Genomic DNA, 19,952 nt, shown 5'->3' on the forward strand with positions numbered 1-19,952 from the left:
GTGATGCTGTGATGATCATCTTTCTATAGGACCACAGGAACACAGGAAAGCTCACAATCCATAGAGCAGCTTAGGTTGGATTGCTAATATTTTTGATGTTAGAGTGTGATGGGACTGTGTTATTCCTGAGCAAATGAATCAGCATTGTCATTTGGTATATGAAAGTATCCCATGATTGATGATAGTAACAGGGCATGATCAGAATTACTGCCCTAGTAAGCTTTTGACAAGGGATCATGTGAGGTAGGTTCTTTTTTTTCCTTTGAAGAACACAGAAAGGGCTTAGTAGCTTGTAAAATAAAAAAAAGTTTTATCTTCACAACATACAATAAAGAAATCTCTCGTAACTAGTAATAAATAGCTTTGTGAAATTATCAGTATTATACAATTATTTACTTTTAGTACCATTCATTGAAATTAGGATTGCTTAACCCTAGAGCCACATCTCCAGCCTTTTTTTATATTTTTTATTTTGAGATAGGGTCTTGCTAAGTTGTGGAGGCTGGCCTCAAATTTGCAGTCTTTCAGGCATGTGCCACTTCACCTGACAATGCCTTTATTTTTGATCTGCAATAAATGTCTTTTTTTTTCCTTCACAGACTTAAGTTGGTATTTTCTCCTACATTTATGGATGAGTTGAGCATCAGTGAGTCAGACTAGCACTAGCTCTGCTCTTGGCTCAGAGCTGAAACTCCAGTCTGCCCAAAACCAAAGATTGAATCCATTCTTTATAATAAGGAATTCTAAAAAGTCCTGATTATAAGATTTATAAACCTAGAGTTGGAAAGTTATCCGCTATACTATAAAGGAGACTATTGAGTGTATCGAGATAAAGGGATACCTTGGGTTATGTGGCTAATCTCAGAGGAGCACTAGGGCTCACTGAGCTGGTTCACAGTGCAGTTATGGTCCTGCTTTTCAGTTGTGATCCTGGTTCTCATGAATCATTTGATGTGTGTTACTCTGGGGTGCCAAATGATTTGACACTAATTGTGCTTGCACTCACTCTAAGCAGCTTGGAGGTTCTAAAAGCAGAGAGAACTTTTCTGCCTGGCAGAATTGGTTGAGCTTTAATGAAAACTTGGGGATGTAGAGGAAAGTGACATAGAGAAATTGAAGTTCCACATGGGAAGCTCCTTAAGTCTTTTATTTTTAAGGATAATATAGGTAATTAAACCTGTAAAATGTGTACTATATCATCAAATCTTGAATAGAACATTCTAGAATGTCATTAAAAATCTATTTAACTTCACAGCTTTATTTTCTGGAAAAAAAATAAAGCACTATCAAAAGTACAGAATGTACATAGCATTGCATTTTCCTTGGAAGAGTATCCTTTTTTGTTTATATCAAAGATGGCCAGGTCGTGGGGAGAAAGACTTATTTACATTAGGTACATTATCAAAGCATATGTATTTTGGCTTCTAAGAGCAGAGAAGCATCATATCATATTAAGGTGAAGTTATATCTAAGAACCAGGGCATATACTTTTTAATTTCTCTGATGTTATTTTAAAATACGGGTCCCATAGTCATATTAGTGAATTATATAGAGTTTTGTTTTTCTACATAAACCTAACTAACATTTAAAAGAAGGTAAATTCATTTTTAACAAATGTGGTATAATTGTAACTATTGAGATTGGATATTGGATAACATTGTTATCCAATAACAATGTATTTAAATTTGGTTCTGCGCATTAGGAATTCATGTGGCGAAATTGAGCGTTGACTATTAGGAACCTGCATTCTGCTGGAAAAGACAGCTTACATGAACATGTGGCATGTGATGGTGTTCAGGGCAGTGGAGAGATACAGTGCAGGCCTGTGGCACAGAAAGAGGAGTTGAGGGAGTGAGCAAGCAGCTTTAACCCTTGGACTTTAGCACCAATATTAAGTTAAAACCACCACTTCCTCTCCCCATTTCAAGGACAAATGTTATGTTCAGAAGTCCTTTTGAAGACTTTGCTCTTGTCTTCTGAAACTTAGAGTCACAGTGTAGCCTGATGTCATTTTCAAGCTCTGCGTTCAACATAGTGAAGCTGTAGTAACAGTGAGAGGTAGTTCTTACTTGTGGTATCCATACCCAGTCTTTACCCCAGTTCTAAGCGTGCCAGCCCAATCTCCTGGTGTAGGCTTGGATCCACCACACGGGTGTTCTTACCATCACATTAATGCCCAATCTTCTCTTGCTCCTGTGCCTTTTAAACAGGCTCTTACTGTTGAAAAAACTGTTACCAGTTTCCCTTCTTAGACTGAGCTGATGAAATGAGGGTTTCAAGTCAGTCCCCACTATTTCTGTCCACATGCAGTTTGCGGAGGAAACTCCTGGGGGATTACTAGAAGCCCCCACATTTCTGTTAGGTTACTGGCATACAATCCTCCCAGGAGTTTGGTAGGGGTTGTTCTTACTTTATAAATGAGAACAAAGGAAGAGAGGTGGGGTGCTGATTTCACAGCCAGGTCTGTTGGATTTCTAAGCTCAGGATAATTTAACCTCAAACCCTGATGCAATGAATATGCACTTAATTTACTCTTAAAAGTGTCTTTCATCGAGAAGATATAAGCAGAGGTATATATGGAATGGATCTGCCGTTGTACTAAAGCACAAGAATGCCGTTCAGAGGTCTATAGTCTAAGGATGCAAGAGTAAATTTTATTTATAACTTAACCAGGCTGAGGTGTGCCCAGAAAGTGGCCAAAAATGATTTAAGGTGAATCTGTAAGAATGTTTTCAGAAGACATAAGCATTTGAATCAGCAAATTAAGTAAAGATTATCGTCATCATTGTGTGTGGACATCATCCAAGCCACTGAGAGCTGAATAGAGTAGAACTGGGACATCATCCTCTCCTGCTCTCAGATATCCATGCCACTGCTTTTTGGGCCTTCAAATGTGAACTGGGACTTACATCAATTACTTTCTCCACTCCTTCCATTCCGTCCCCATTCATTCCCTTACTCAGATCTTCAGACTGAATCGCACCCCTAGCTAGCTCTCTTGCTTCTCCAGATCCTGGGACTTATTGGCATTCATAATCCCTGAGGCAGTTCCTAATAAGCACCTTGAAATATCTATATCTCTTTATCCTACTGGTTCTTTTTCTCTGGATAACCCATAATAGATATTTTTTAACTAAGAATGTTTGTAGAGGAAGAAAGTTTTAAGGATGACTTTTCTGAATTAATTATGGGGTTTCTGGAATTGGCTTTCTAATATGATTAGGTTTGAAGACAGCAGTGCTGTTTCCAGTAGGATAGAAAGCACTGATAGTCTGTGGGGAGAACTGTTTATACATAAAATATATGCCTTGGGGTACTCCCAATCAACCACTTACATTTGAAGCAAGGAGCTAAGTGATTCTGCATATGATACTCTCACACATTTTTAGGAAACCCAGGAATGTAATAACATTGATTGGTTACTCCTGATGTCAGTGAATCAAGTGGTGAAGTAAAGGGATGAGCTTGGGGATTGGAATTCCCAGATCAAGCACCGCCATCAGTGGACTAAGTGCTTCTAGGTGTGCCAGCCCTCTGTAGCTGCAGGGCTGAAATTGCTGGAAATCAAAGGCAGAACCTTCTCCTTTTATTGGCTAAATACAATGCAAAGTGAGCTCCCAGCTTCCCAGGATGTCTACTGGAGGAGTGAGGACATTGATTAGGAAATAAATCCAAATAAAATTCAAGGGCCTTCTGCCTTAGTAAAATTTCTAAGGGTCCAGTGGTAAGGGGCATGGTAAGATATCTCTTCTAAGGAGAGGGATAAATTGTTACATCTGGCCCCTCCTACAACTCTGAAGAAGGCACAATGCCTAGTACCAGTTAGGATTTTGGAGGAAACTTGTTTGAGTGTGTTATTCAGGCCAAGTGACCTATAGAGCTGCTGGTTTTGTGTGGGGGCACAGAATAAGAGAAGGTTCTGCAGATGTCCAGGCTGCTGTGCAGGTTACTCTGCCACTTGAGCCATATGATTCAGCAGATTCAGTAGTTGTGCCATGATTCACTTCACAGAAATTTAATGATATATATCACATATATAACATATTTATATATATAACATTTTATATATATAAAATTTACACATAGCTTTTAACATGATTTTTATAATATGTATTTTTAAATTTTCATATGATCATAAGATGGGCCAAACTACGACATACTAAATACATGCTTTTTAATTGTCTTGAAATACATTTGTGACAACTGTATTATACTGCTAAAAAATTTCACGTGTTGCTTGTTTTTGTGGATTTCAAATTGAGATGTAGTTATAGGGGATCCTCAATTTCCCAACATCCAATATGCCTTCAGTAAAATATTGATTATATTGTTTAACCATAGTCTATAACCTAAAATTCACCTTATGATTAGCATTACTGTATCAATCAAGATAGAATAATTCCTAGTGTCCCAGAACTAATTAACTTAATAAAATATATTATACAAAAATCACTGACTATATGAATATGGAATAAAGGTGTTAAGTAGAAAGCAGACTGCACCAAAAGGAGATGCCTCTGACGTTCTCCATAACAAAATTTTCACTGCTACCAAAATATTAATAATTATTCATCTGTTCATAGTTGAATTAATAATCTCATTTCTTGTTTTGTCACCTATAAAGACATGAATAGTGCATCTATATGTCATGAAACCTAATCATAGTATATTACAATAAAAATAATTGACCATCTTGTCTAAAGGATTTGAAAAATGACATTTCCAAATGAGTGCATTTCTCTCCAGATTTAACCCATTAGGTAGTAATTAGGAATGTAAGAACATTTACTTTATATTTCATTCATGATAATTTGCTTGAGCATGATAAGACAAACCAATAGCATATGGTCCTGAGTTTCATACTTATTTATATTTAGTGATATTTCTTCACTAAATAGAATTTAGTGAATTTTACATATTTCCCTAGAGTCTATATTAGCTGCATATGGAACTATCTCATTTTATACCAGTGTACCAGTCAATAAATACCTTTAATGGGTGACACTTTGGTTCTCTCATTGAAAATAATTGTCATCACTAATACAGAGTCCAGCAATTATTCTTTCAAGAAAAAAATTAAAAGTACTAAATTATCGATGATATAGTAAGAACTCAGAAAACTTATATGTGCATATGGTTACACAAAATAGTGTTCCCTATCCACACATACAAAAGCAACAGTACACATAGAGAGAACATTATGTTATATATTTTTTTCATACTACCTTCAACCATAGATTGGGAACTCTTACTATTGGGTACCATCTCACCACTGATTCTACATGACAATAAAAGAATTTTGGTGGCTCAAAAATTGTTCAAACAAGCATTTTCAGTTACCAGGATACAATTATAAACCCATAGAATGTACACTTGCAAGAGTGAATTCACATAAACTACAGACTTTGGGTGATCAAGATGTGTCAATGTAGGATCATCCATTGTAAGAAATGTTCCACTCCACTGGGGGAGTTGACAGGTTTGGCTATGCACTTGTGGAGACAGGGAGCATATGGGAAATCCCTGTACTTTCCTCTTAGTTTTGCTATAAATCCAAAATAACTCAGTAAAACAGTCTTATAAAAAAGTATTCAAGTGAACATATATAATTGCTTTACTGTTTCACCACTGCTAATATGGGCACAGAAATATTATTTACTTTGCATGCGCTTAAATTAGTAAAATGGAATGTATTTTGAAATAAAGTAGGGAATAAAAATTTTAATTAGGGTACTAATTCAGCAGAAAATTCTCAAGGTATTATAGCCCCCAGATAGAAAATGTGACCAACCTCACTGATTTTGGGAGTTATTTTTAAGGATATGTTTATCAACACTTCTTCCATCTAATAGTGTACCTATAAATGGCAACATGTAATTAAGTACATATATTAAATCTTTCAATTAAATTTGGCTGCTGAGGATCTGGGGAATAACATGAAATAAAGTAAATTTTCAATAATATATTTTGTTCAGTTATAGGTTTTAGATATTTCTAAAACAGTTTCTTGGTTTAGTAGTATTGGGTACCATCTCACCACTGATTCTACATTTCAATAAAAGATTTTTGGTAGCTCAAAAATTGTTCAAACAAGCATTTTCAGTTACCAGGATACAACTGTAAACCCATAGAATGTACACTTGCAAGAGTGAACTCTTAAATAAAATACACGTCAAAGGTTGTCCATGTACTCTATGTATTGAGACCCTTTTATGTTTGTAGTTTCTCCAGGCTTTCATAATATTATATAGCTGAGATATCTAAGGTTTTTCATTTATTTTTATAGTACCCTCTAAAGGCATGAGTTTGAATCCTATTTTTGACTTGAAAATCTCTATCTGTACTTACTGGGGCAAAAGCCATATGCTGTAGGGAAGTATGAATTGTAAGAAAGAGACTTAGAAGTTGCAGTGTCTCATGACATTTAAAGAGATTTTTCACAGCAAAAAAAAAAATAAATGTAGAAAAAGAAAGTAGTAAACTCAGTGTTAGAAGCATAGAAATAGTGGAGAGAAAAATATTAATGCTGAATAATATTTTTTGATACATATAATTAATTTTGAATTTATAGACTGCAGGAGCATCGAGAAGAAAAAATTATATATTTTATTTAATTCTTAAAATACACATGAATAAAGTACTTAAAAGTTTGCAATGCTTTTATATTGTATCTTTCTGGAAGTAAAATGATTATATGAGAGAATGAATTACTAAGATTTTAGGCAGGAGAGGATTTGGGCAGAGAACGGAGTGGATTTGGGCAGAGAACGTGGATTCCCCCAGAGCGTGTTTGTAGACGGCCGGTGTGAGTTCGGGAATAAAGAATTGCTGTTTGAATCTACAAGCTGTGTGGAGACTCGTGATTTGTGCCCAGCAAAAGACTGCGGCATCTGGTGGCTCGTACACGGGACGTCTGAAACTTGGAGGTAAGTGAAATTGCTCGCCCCTGAGGGAAGGCGAGAGAATGGGTGACCATTTCAGAAAACAATGTGTTCTTCTTTTGATTTATTTTGTTTTTCTTTCAAGCTGCCTATCCCTAGAAATTTCTCAGGCAAACTGGAAAAAATGGTTGACTAAAGGTTTGAAGTTTGTCGGCCCTGAGGAAGAGAAAATTGATACAACGATTTTTTATTCTGTTTTTGCTTCATTCAGTTTCGGTTTTGTTTTGTGTTATCTTATTGGGTTGCGTTATCTTTATAGTAGATTAAAACAAACTGAAAAGATGTTAGGTAAATTGTTAGAGGTTCAGAACATGGTGAAAGACATTTTAGATCAAGCAAAAGAGAAGGTCTCTCCAGCTAGTCAGACAGAGGAAGAAAATTTAAAGGAAAAGGGGTTGTTAGGAAAAAGGCCACAACAGGAGGCTGTTACTAACTCCGTTTTATCACAAGAGGGTTTAATTCAACCAACAGCCCCACCGATAGAGACAGCTGAGTGGCCCTCAAACCCCGTAGTTGATAAATGGAATCCTGAGACAGGACCTCAAAGATTAGCATGCCCTGTACTTGAACAGGTAGGAGGGCAGCGAATTCACCGTGCTTTAGATTTTAAAACAGTGAAGCAGTTAAAAGAGGCTGTAACAAGCTATGGTCCCCAAGCTCCCTTCACGGTGAGCATGGTCGAGTCCATTACTAACTTGGACATGACGCCAGCAGATTGGGCTAGCATGTGTAAATCTGTGCTAAATGGAGGACAATATTTGTTATGGAAGGTTGCCAATGAGGAATTTTGTGCAGAGACAGCTAGGAGAAATGCAGCAGCCGGTTACCCTCAAAGAAATTTAGAAATGTTGCTAGGAAAAGGACCTTATGAGGGTCAGCGGCAACAAATTGAATATGATCCTGCTATATATGCACAAATTGCTGCAGACGCAGTTAGGGCATGGAAGACTTTACAAGGACATGGAGATTTTCAAGGTCAGCTATCTAAGGTAATACAGAGAGCTAATGAACCTTACACTGACTTTGTAGATAGGCTAATTCAAACGGCTGCCAAAATTTTTGGGGATACGGAACAAGCAATGCCATTAATAAAACAACTGGCTTATGACCAAGCTAATCGTTGCTGCAGAGAGGTTATTAGACCATGGAGACATGAAGATTTAAACACATATATTAAATTATGTAGAGATATTAATGAACAAGGGCAAGTCTTGGCAGCTGCAGTACAACAGGCTTTAGATACCAGGCCAAAAACATGCTATGATTGTGAACAAACAGGACATTTTAAAAGGAGTTGCCCCATAGGAGGAGGATTTAACAAAACTAGGTATCAAAGAAATAGAATACCGGGTATTTGCCCACGATGCCGTAGAGGGAGACATTGGGCTAATGAATTCTGTTCTCAAACTACCATAGAGGGTACTCCCTTACCAAAAAACGGAAAAGGACCAGGTATTTACCCACGATACCGTGGAGAAAGGCATCAGGCTCCGTTTCCAAAAAACGGACAGCCGGGCCCAATGCTCCGGGGCCCACAACCACAAATATACGGGGCAGTGGAGGAACCCAGCAACACCATCAGAGTAGTGCCCAGGACACATTGTCCATTAAATCCCTCATCAGACAAACCCGAGGGAGCGCAGGGTTGGACATCTGCGCCTCTGCCAGAGCAGTACTAACTCCAGAGATGGGAGTTCAAATCATTCCCACAGGAATAAAAGGACCTCTTCCCCAAGGGACAGTAGGCTTATTATTGGGACGTAGTTCATCTACATTAAAAGGACTTATGATAAGTCCTGGGGTAATTGATCCCGATTATGTAGGTGAAATAAAAATTATAGCTAGTTCTCCAAGAGGTATATCAGTAATTTCACCTGGAGACAGAATAGCACAGTTGTTAATAATACCCAGCCTACATAATAAATTTCCTAGTCATAGTGTAAAAAGAGGTTCCAGGGGATTAGGCTCCACAGGTGTAGATTGGGCTATGTTGTCTTTAAATTTAGATTCTCGCCCAATGTTAAAACTAAATATTCAAGGACACGACTTTAATGGGCTACTGGACACAGGTGCAGACCTTAGCATCATATCTAGTAAGGAATGGCCAAAACATTGGCCATTACAACAAGCCACTCAAACGCTTCGAGGCCTAGGAGTGGTGACTAATCCCCATAGAAGTGCAATGATATTAGATTGGAAGGATCCTGAAGGTTGTGAGGGAACTATACAGCCCTATGTATTGGATCATCTTCCTATAAATTTATGGGGACGAGATGTCCTAGATCAATTAGGTTTGACGTTAACAAATAACATCAATCCTAATGCGCCCACTACTAGGGCTAGACAAGGTTTTAGGAAAGAAAAAAGATTAGGAAAACAAGGACAAGGTATAGCAGCACCAATTCAAATAGATCAAGGAACAGACAGACATGGGTTGGATTTTCAGAAAGGGCCACTGAGACAATCAAAATTACTTGGAAATCAGAAAGACCAGTGTGGGTTCCTCAGTGGCCCCTGACTAAAGAAAAGATACAAGTAGCCCATGATCTGGTCAAACAACAATTAGCGGAAGGACATATACAACCTTCCATATCTCCCCATAATACTCCCATTTTTGTCATTAAAAAGAAATCTGGTAAATGGAGATTATTGCAAGATTTAAGAGCCATTAATAATGAAATGGTTATTATGGGACCTGCTCAATCAGGGATTCCTCAATTGTCTGCTTTGCCAAAAACCTGTCATGTTTTAGCCATAGATATTAAAGATTGTTTTTTTTCAATTCCAATTCATCCCGAGGATAGTCCACGTTTTGCATTTACTATCCCTGCATTAAATCATGAAGGTCCTGATCAGAGATATGAATGGAAAGTACTCCCTCAAGGGATGGCTAACAGTCCAACTATGTGTCAAATATATGTTAATAAAGCAATCCAGCCACTTAGAAATCAAAATCCTGAACTACAAATATTTCACTATATGGATGATGTATTATTGGCACATAAAGATAAAAACATATTGCTGGAATGTTATGCCACACTTACAAACTTATTAAAAATTATAATCTAGAGATAGCAATAGATAAAGTACAATTAAATTTTCCAATTAATTATTTAGGAGTTCTATTATCCTCAACCATGGTCCGTCCACCAAAAATTCAAATACGAGTAGATCAACTCAAGTCACTTAACGACTTTCAAAAGTTATTGGGAGACATAAATTGGATAAGGCCTTATCTAGGCATACCAACAGGAGAGTTGGGACCTTTATTTGATATTCTAAAAGGTCCATCAGATCCAAACTCACCCCGCATGTTAACGCCTGAAGCAAGAAAGGCATTAAAAATTATTGAAACATATATGGAAAATATACATTTGGATAGAATTGATATAAGTTTGCCTTTATTATTTATTGTACTACCAACAAAAAATATTCCTACAGGAGTATTTTGGCAAGAAGGTCCATTATTGTGGATACATTTATCTTATTCTCCTAACACTATTCTTACTAGGTATCCTGAGGCTGTAGGACAATTAATACTCAAAGGAATAAAAGCAGCGAAGGGAGTGTTTGGAATTTCTCCCAATAAAATTATTACTCCATATACTATGGATCAAATTGATGAGTTAGCTAATGAGTTAAATACTTGGGCAATAATCATGTGTAAATCTAATGTTTCATTTGATAATCACTTACCATCTAATCCTTTGTTGTCTTTTTGGTCTAAGCATCCTGTAGTTTTTCCAAAAATGACAAGAAAAACCCCTATCATGAATGCTCCAAATATATTCACTGATGGGTCAAATAATGGTACAGCAGCAGTAGTTACCCCTGATCAAACTTTTACATTTTTAGTACCCAAACAATCAGCTCAAAAGGTAGAGCTTAATGCAGTATTACAAGCCTTTTTAATGTTTAAAGATTCTGTATTTAATTTATTTTCTGATAGTCAGTATGTAGTTAATGCTATAGTATCTCTTGAAGATGCTGGTAGGATTTCCCCATCTTCTACTGTTTTCTCTTTGTTTTCCACTATACAAAGTCTAATCTGGGACAGAAAAGATCCATTCTTTATAGGACATATTAGAGCACATACAGGATTGCCTGGAGCCCTTAGTTTGGGCAATGATTTAGCAGATAAAACTACACATGACATACATATTTTCTCTACACTAGAAGAAGCTATGAATTTTCATAAAAATTCCATGTTAATGCTAATACTTTACAAAAGCGTTTTAAAATAACTAAGGAAGAAGCCAGACATATAATAAAACAATGTCAAAATTGTGTGACGTTTTTACCACAAGTTAAACTTGGAGTCAATCCTAGAGGACTGATACCTAACCATATTTGGCAGATGGACGTCACACACTTGCCAGAATTTGGAAAATTAAAATATTTACATGTTACAGTTGATACTTCTTCCGGATTTTTGATGGGCTCCCTTCATGCCGGAGAAAAAACTAAAGATGTTATAGCTCATTGCTTACAAAATTTTGCCACTGTGGGTGTTCCTAAACAGTTAAAAACTGATAACGGTCCTGGCTATACCTCTACCTCTTTTAAACAATTTTGCTCATCATTTGGTATTACTCATATAACGGGAATTCCATACAATCCACAGGGACAAGGCATAGTTGAAAGAGCTCATCAAACTATTAAAACGTACTTATTAAAGCAAAAAGAGGGAATTGGAAAGGGGTATATATCCCCCAAAGATAAACTTAAAATAACACTTTTTACTCTAAACTTTTTAAATTTGGATTCATCAGGACTTAGTGCTGCGGAAAGGCATATGTATCCAAAAAATGTGCATAAGCCTAAAGTTCTTTGGAAAGATATTCTAACAGGACAATGGAAAGGTCCAGACCCAGTGATTGTCTGGAGTCGGGGCTCTGTTTGTGTGTTTCCACAGGGAGAACAGCAGCCGATTTGGAATCCAGAAAGACTAACTAAAGCAATTTCTACAGATCGAAAAGAAGATGATTTGACTCAAATCCATAACAGCTGATATCCAGAACTCCAGCTTGGCCATTCTTACGTCTGCGACTGTGATTAACCAGGATTTTTTTTTTTTCAATATCTATTTTATTATTGCATTTTTCCACATCATAAGGTTCTATTTTTATTTTTTGAGCTCATACAAACCTAGGTTAATGTTTTTCTGATCAGTTTTATTTTTTGACTGTGGAGTTTTTAAACATTGCAATGGAGATTTCACCTAGGTAAAGCTACAAGGCCTTTATTATTATCTTATGTGTTGTACGTTTGTTTGCACATTTGTGTTTTGTGTTGTATGTCTGTGTGTGCGTATTTTATATATGAGGAGCGCTCATGAGAAAATGGATCCGAATTTTTTTTTTTTTAATTATGTGATTTAAATGGCTTAATTTAAATTAGGTAAACAGCTGTTAAGGATTGTTTTTAAAGGTGGTTAACAGATCTGCTTGTTTACTAATTTAAATCAGGTAAACAGCTGTTAAGGATTGTTTTTTAAGTAAGTTAACAGATCTGTTTGTTTACTTTCACCTTTCCTTTTCATTATATTTAATGATTCTTTTCAGGTTAATGTCTTTTTAGCATCATTGCCAGAATTCCTATCTTCATCCCAATGAATATAACTCAACAAGTATGCTCAATCAAGAAGTCAACTTACTTTGGGAGGCAACGGACTTTGGGAGGAGATGGACAGATTGATAGATTCCTCCACTTTGAACTGCTTACAGAACTTGCCTGGACTATGTAACTACGTTTAGTGCAGCAAATTGTGGTAATGCTGGCATATCTTTGCTGATGGTGTCACCAGTGATCTTTGCTGATGGTGTCACCAATGATGCAATTTTTCCAAAGGAACTGTCAATTGGCTTGGTGTCGTGGCATTTCTGTATCCTCCTCCCTTCTGCTAGTGATGGTCTAAATTTGGGGGCCAATGGCTATATGCTGGACCGGCAGTCAGTGACGGGTATGATCCAATTGCAATGGTATCAACCTAAGACAGGAGGCTGACGCCTAAAGGTCAGTTACCTAAAGGTCAGTTTTCCGATGACGGGTAAGAGCCATATGTTGAATTGGACAACCTACCAGGCGCGGTCCTTAAGCCACATTAACCTCACTCCCCCACTGGCACCAAGGCCAAATTTGGGGGCCAACAGAGGTGAGGCAAAGAACCTCACCCCCCCACTGGTGCATAGACCTATCCACAAGTATGGCTGTATGCTGGACCGGTAGTCAGTGACGGGTATGATCCAGTTGCAATGGTATCAACCTAAGACAGGAGGCTGACGCCTAAAGGTCAGTTACCTAAAGGTCAGTTTTCCGATGACGGGTAAGAGCCATATGTTGAACTGGACAACCTACCAGGCACGGTCCTTAAGCCACATTACTTGTTGTTTAATTAATCAGAAGGGGGGAGATGCTGGGAGCCATCAGCCAAGTAGGTATGACAAATTCCTTGCCAGCTTACTCCCATGCTGTCTAGTGGAAGGACTTCTGAAAGGTGACCTTGCTCAAGGACCAGGGCAGGATCCGTGTTTAGGGTGTTCCCCCTTTAGAATAGGGCAGTTTAGCATAATAGGAGAGTAGGGTGTTTCCCCTTTAGAATAGGGCGGTTTAGTAATAGGAGATTAGGGTGTTCCTCTTTTGGAATAGGGCGTATCCTGCTGCTGAGTTCCTCTTGAGTGCTTAGGTCAGACAGTATATTTTGAGAGACAGAAGCCCATGCGGAGTGGATTTAGGCAGGAGAGGATTTGGGCAGAGAACGGAGTGGATTTGGGCAGAGAACGTGGATTCCCCCAGAGCGTGTTTGTAGACGGCCGGTGTGAGTTCGGGAATAAAGAATTGCTGTTTGAATCTACAAGCTGTGTGGAGACTCGTGATTTGTGCCCAGCAAAAGACTGCGGCAAGATTTCATGGTTTTAAGATAATTTAATAAAATTACTTCAGTGTTACCTATTTGACTTATTCATACTGTAAATAATTTACTCACAAGATAAATTGATCACATCCTATATAAATATATGTAGATAACAAATACTATTTTGTTTAATACACATTATCATATTAAATCATATTAAGGGAAAATGATAATACTTACAAATAAAATATACCTAGATTTTTATTTAAATTTGTAAAGTATTTTAAACAGTTTTTATTACCAAAAATGTAAAACATTTAAATAAATATGAAGAAGTAATAAATATTACAAATTCTAAAATTATTTTGAAACAAATATGAAATAACAGATAACTTGTTATAATTATTTAATTTTATAAAAAGATAATGGCTTTAAAAATGCAGTTACAATATTATCTCATCTAAATGTTAGTAATACACTAACCTAATATAATATCCAGTGTTCAAATCAGCATCCAAAGAAGTCCACATGTGACAATTGGTTGATTCTTCTTTCTTCTTTTCTTTTGGCATGGCTAGAAAATGAACTCAGGTTTTGTGCATGACTCTACCCTTGAGCAGCTTCCCCAGTTTGCAGGTTCTTCCTTCAATTGATATTTTTCCCTGGAATGTATTTAATAAGTGAAAAAATAGCCAAAATTTTATGTGGCTTCAAAATAAAATATCAAACTAATTACATTGATTTGACATATTTTGTGACCCTGCATTTATTGGACAACTGAAGTTTAATACAGAGACATGATTCTATCCAGGTTTGTTTATTTTGGCAAAATCACTTAAGTGGGTCATGTTTTTCTATGAGAAAGCATAGGGGTTGGTTATTTCTTTTCTAATCCTGGAAATCATTACCCAATTATAAGAATTTGTAAGGGCTGGGGATGTGGCTCAAGTGGTAGCGCGCTCGCCTGGCATGCGTGCGGCCTGGGATAGGTCCTCAGCACCACATACAAATAAAGATGTTGTCTCCGCTGAAAACTAAAATAAATAAATATTTTTTTAAAAAAGAATTTATTAGGGATTATAGAATGGTAATTTTCTAATTCTATTATTTTTAATATACTTCTTGGTTGAACTATTTTTATTAAAAGAAATTTCTGCTTATCAAATTTTTTTATCCATCAGGGTATAACTTCAATAGAAAATATATTTTGCAAAACATTTTGAACACCATTTTTACACTTTTTTCCTTATACGAAATTTGTATGGTTATTAAAAAATAAAAACTTGTGAAACTAAATTAAAGTCACACTTTTCTAAGTCTTTTGATATTAATGAGCCTTATGGAAAAAAATTCTAATGTTTAGATGATGCTACTTGATAGTTCAGTAAGATGTTATTTTAAATAAGTTTAAGGTAATTAGTGAAAAATGTGTTTTACTCTGTGGTAGAGGTGATTGGAAAAAAACAAAAAATAGAAATAAAAGTAGGTAGCTATCTAATTCTACAAGGCAATTTTTATTTCCATATCTTGAAACACTTTAATATTGTGGTATTGATACTGTAGATGTGCTAATACTGCCTCTTTTCAAATTATTTACTTTATTTTTGAAAAGACATAAAAAATAATCTGGTATTGATTAGCACTACTAATATGCCACATCAAATTATAACATTTTGACTTAGTGGATTTAAAATACATATGTTCATTTAGTGTGGTGTTTTAGTTGTACAATTGATATTGTAGAGTTTTATAATACAGAGAAAAGCATTTGTCTTTTCTCAGCTAAAGTTTGTAATGTTTTGGATCCCTTCATTTTATTGTATTTCCTCTAGGAAGTAGTGGCAATGCCATTCTCATTTATTTCTGTATTTTTTTTTTGCTATGCACTCTCAAAGTAATGTTTTCATATTTTAAAACTTTATATTATACTATCTGCCAATAGCAATGTTTTGCTTTGTTTTGATTCATTGCAGATATATTTGGAACAAAGGAAACAGCCCACACAACAAAATATTAAATCACAAATGTCAGAAAACTCTATCTCTCCTTAGTCTAAACTCTAAAATTCATTACCTGTTTTTAAAAGAAATAATGGTCCCTTTTCTACTACTGTGCACAGGAAAGGAATAATCAAAAACAGAATACAAAAATATCAAAATATTTCAAAAACATTCTACATAATCATAAAATTAAACAATCCATAAAATTTATGGATCTTAGTATCAGCTATCTCTAAATAAGCATTAGTTATGTTTTTACTGACTACTTATTAAATGTATCATTAATAAATGACTGCAGAAATACTTTTAAGGCAACATTAAATCCTGTAAATTTTATATTTTACACATATCACAAATACTGATAAAAATATGACAGTAAATTTTAACATAGGAAATAAGAAATGAAAGAATAGGGGAAGTGTGACTAGGTAGGTAAAATTCAAAGCATGTAAAATTTGTCTTGTCCCTAACCATGCCTCCATGTCCTATTCAAAGTCCTTGAGATTCATTTTGAGAGATATTGTTTTAGAGTTTCCAATTCTCCAAACACTTATAAGAGAGAGACGCCTCTTATAAATAGCTAGACAAGCACATTCCTCAATGGGACTTATTAACCAAATGAGTAACATGATGAATTAATTTTTTACTTTTTGATTCTTTGTATTAGAAATTTTAGGGAGTAGTGTCAGTAATATAATGACTAATATTATCTAACTATTCAGCATTCATATGTAAAAAGTGAGGATAAGTTCATTACTCAGATGATTTTTCTTCAAACATTATTTGCACAAGTTTTCACATGATGAATATTATGATTATTTTCATTTCTAAATTTAATATTATAACTAATAATGTCTGAAAAACTAGTGTGAACCAATATAATGCTCTAATTTCAACTTGCTACTTGCATTATAAAAGTGAAGAATTTTTGATTTCATATCTAAAACTTTTCTCTGGTCAAAATATCTTTAATTCCTTTCTTTCCATTTTAACTATGAACAGTTAAATTTGCATTTTTAAGATAATTTTCAGGCACTTTTGGGTGGTGTGCAATGTGCACTTTACAATTGACTTATAATTGGACTGTGCTGACAATGGAAAATCTTACAAGTATTGAACATGACATTTATGACAGTATTGCTGTCATCTTGGCTTCTTTTATTGAAAATGCAGAGAATTATAATTGGGCTAACAAGCCTGGTAGCCTGGTCTCTTTCCAATTATATTAACTAGCCTAGTCTAGCATTAGCTGCCTGAACACACAATGAAACAGGCCTAGAGCTTTTGTTTTTCTTTCTATTTTATTTTGGTACTTGCCCAAGAATCTAAGAAAAAAATCTTCTGCCTTCATGTAATGTTTGAGAATGTTTGATAATTTTTCTCCATCCCACCAAAAAATGTAAACACCTAAGTTTTCTATCTTGATTTCACTGATTTTGAATAAGAGATTAATTCTAATAAAAGACTAGTTGTATTTGTTATGTATGAGAAATTATTATCTTAAAATAATAATATCAATCTTTATCTTAAAATTTTATATTTTTGGGCAATTTTTCTTTGAATTTATTCTAATTTATTCTAAATGTTTTTTTAAGTGGTGGATTGATTTCAAAATGAAATTTCTCTTCACATGAACCAATCAACGTATTGACGCATTACTCTATCCTTTGACTTTCAGCAAGTAATGTAGCTTACTGTATATGAGAGTGAGTTTTGTGAAATATTAGATATTTTGTGAATTTAAAATATTTTGTGAATTTAAAAACTAAATTTTTAATTGAAAATTAAATACTTAAGAAAAATTATTCGAAATAGTTTTTGATTTAAAACATCTAAGTTTGTAGCATGTCACCTATTAGGAATGTTAGATTCTATACTAGTTTTATTCTCTTTTTCTGGTTTCTTAAGATTTCAAATCATTAGCTTACTATTACATTTCTTTTCCAAATATTCCCAAACCTCTCTCAAGATATTTAAGATCTTTAGTCAAATGTTTTCTGTATAGAAATATGAAAACAACTTGAAAATTTGTCCTATAGACATTAAACATCACTATAGCACAGAAGAGATCTTCTGTAAGGATCTGTGTTTCAGAATTAATATTAAAAAAATACTACAAGTCTATAAAAAGAAATAGTCCTTCAGACAAACTATAAGCACTACACAATTATTTTAAAAAGTGAGTTAGAACTCTATGTATTAAACTGAAGAAAAATGTGGGAAAGCAGAATACAAAATAATATGCACAGTATGATCTTGTTTTTGAAAATAAAAGACAAAAAGTACATGTTTGTTACTGAGTTTTATAAGAACTTCAAAATTTGCATTTAAAAATAACATTAGTGGTTTTTTTAATTTTATTTTTTTAATGTGGTGCTAAGGATTGAACCCAGGGTCTCATGCATGCTAGGGGAGCACTGTACTTCTGGGCCACAATCCCAGCCCCAATATTAGTGTTATTTTTATGTTTCTAGTTTAATGGGATCTGTTCAAATTGCATTTTAGAAGTTGACAGTGGAGAAGAGGGGTTTCTGTTTACTTTTCTCTGTCCTCTAGTTTTTTTAGATATATTTCAAATTTGTATTTAAACAATAAAGCAGTCTTATTTCCTTCATTAAAAAGGTGTACGTTACTTGGTAAAAGAAAATTTTGAAATTTTACATGTAATATTACATAATCTAGTGTCTCCAGTGGGTTATTTCTTTGTTATAAATTATAGCCTAATAATTAGTAAAAATGTTGTAAAACAAATAGTAGTTAAATTTTTGATCTTTGAGGTTTTTTTTTAAAGTTCACAGTAATATTGTAAATCATTCTTTTTTTCCAACCACCTACTTATATTTAAAGTTGTGCAATAAATAGCTTGAGTGAGTTTAAGAAAAGGACTTAATCCAGGTTTCTTAATATAATTTTAATTTTATTTAAGTGTTTTGTTTGGAAAATATTATTTAAAATACAATAGTAAGATAGTGTTTGTTATCCGTGTTTGAAAATGAATTTTCCCATAAGGAAAATTTAACTAAACTTTCTCAAGTTTTTTTTTTTTTAGTTCAAATACCTTGGAAAAATGAAGTGTAAATTAAAAGTTTCCATTCCTACTTCATGGGTACTAAATCCAAAATCTAAATTAAATTGCACTAAAGGTCAGTCTACAGAACTAGAGACTTTATATTTCCCAATTAAGGGATGGGCTACTTTATCTTTAATATCCTTTAGAGAGTGAAAAAACACTCCCTCCTCTTTCAGTCTTCATTATCAAATAATATCCAATCAAAGTAGAATATATCACTTCAAATTTATGTCTGCCCCAAATAGTGTTTACCACTAGATATAAATAAGCTTCAATTTCTACCTCTTAAGGGAATCATGCCAATTAAAGTAATGAAGTTTTCAAGTTTCATAGCTATATAGTCAACCATGTACCAAAATAGCTGGGGTTTAATGAATCATATGATTTGAGTTGGGTATTGTTGAAGTACTGATGCTTGCAGTTTATTAAGTGACTCGTTCCTTAAATACAAACACCACAGGGTGTAATCTTCATGCACAGATTCTGGGATTTGATACACCTAGGCTAGAATTTGAAACTTTCTTCCTTTGTGCTCTGTCACCTTCAGCAGGTAACTAGACAATTCTGACTTTCATTTTCCACACCTATGAGGCACAAACATCAAAACTTAACGCTCCAAGTTGTCATCATCATGTGGAAGATGTAGGGAAAGTGTGAGACATCAGGCTCAGCATTTAGTAAAGCATTCAGTAAATGAAATGACCTGCCCTTGTCATTAATTCATACTTTTTGGTTTACAGTTTAATTGTTAAATGGTATTAAACATATTTAAAGTGTGAAGCATGCCTGTAATACCAATGAATCTAGAGGCTGAGTGCAGAGGATCCTTAGTTTGGGCCCAGCCTGTGCCAACTTGCCAAGACCCTGTCACAAAATAAAAAATAAAAAGGAGTAGGGATGTAGCTCAGTAGTAGAGCACATTTGGATTCATTCCCCAGTACACTCCTCTGCAAAATAATAGCTATGTATGAATTACTTTTTATTGATTATTGTTTAAGTCTTAGAACTAAGAAAAACATAGAGAAAGAAGTGTGTTCCTTGAGTTTGGTGTCTTGCGGTGTTTCAAGTTGCACCTCACTATTGGCCCT

At 34.9% G+C, this 19,952-nt stretch overlaps 1 protein-coding gene across 11 annotated transcripts in view; it reads left to right on the forward strand.

Annotated features, from left to right (window-relative positions):
• The window catches only part of LOC143390007 (3',5'-cyclic-AMP phosphodiesterase 4D-like), a 224,630-nt gene that overhangs the window by 33,934 nt on the left and 170,744 nt on the right, over positions 1 to 19,952 (forward strand). For 4 of the 11 annotated variants that reach the window (XM_077108181.1, XM_077108182.1, XM_077108180.1 and 1 more), the window contains exons 6-7: positions 6,716 to 6,926; positions 11,857 to 12,916. The exons of the other annotated variants lie outside the window; for them this stretch is intronic. In XM_077108181.1, coding sequence (XP_076964296.1) covers positions 6,716 to 6,926; positions 11,857 to 11,893 — 248 coding nt within the window. In that variant the 3' untranslated portion in view covers positions 11,894 to 12,916. Of the gene's footprint in view, positions 1 to 6,715; positions 6,927 to 11,856; positions 12,917 to 19,952 lie in introns of those variants that run through there. 11 annotated transcript variants of the gene reach the window in all.

This window comes from Callospermophilus lateralis, unplaced genomic scaffold (assembly GCF_048772815.1).
Source record: "Callospermophilus lateralis isolate mCalLat2 unplaced genomic scaffold, mCalLat2.hap1 Scaffold_183, whole genome shotgun sequence".
Taxonomy (NCBI): Eukaryota; Metazoa; Chordata; class Mammalia; order Rodentia; family Sciuridae; genus Callospermophilus; species Callospermophilus lateralis.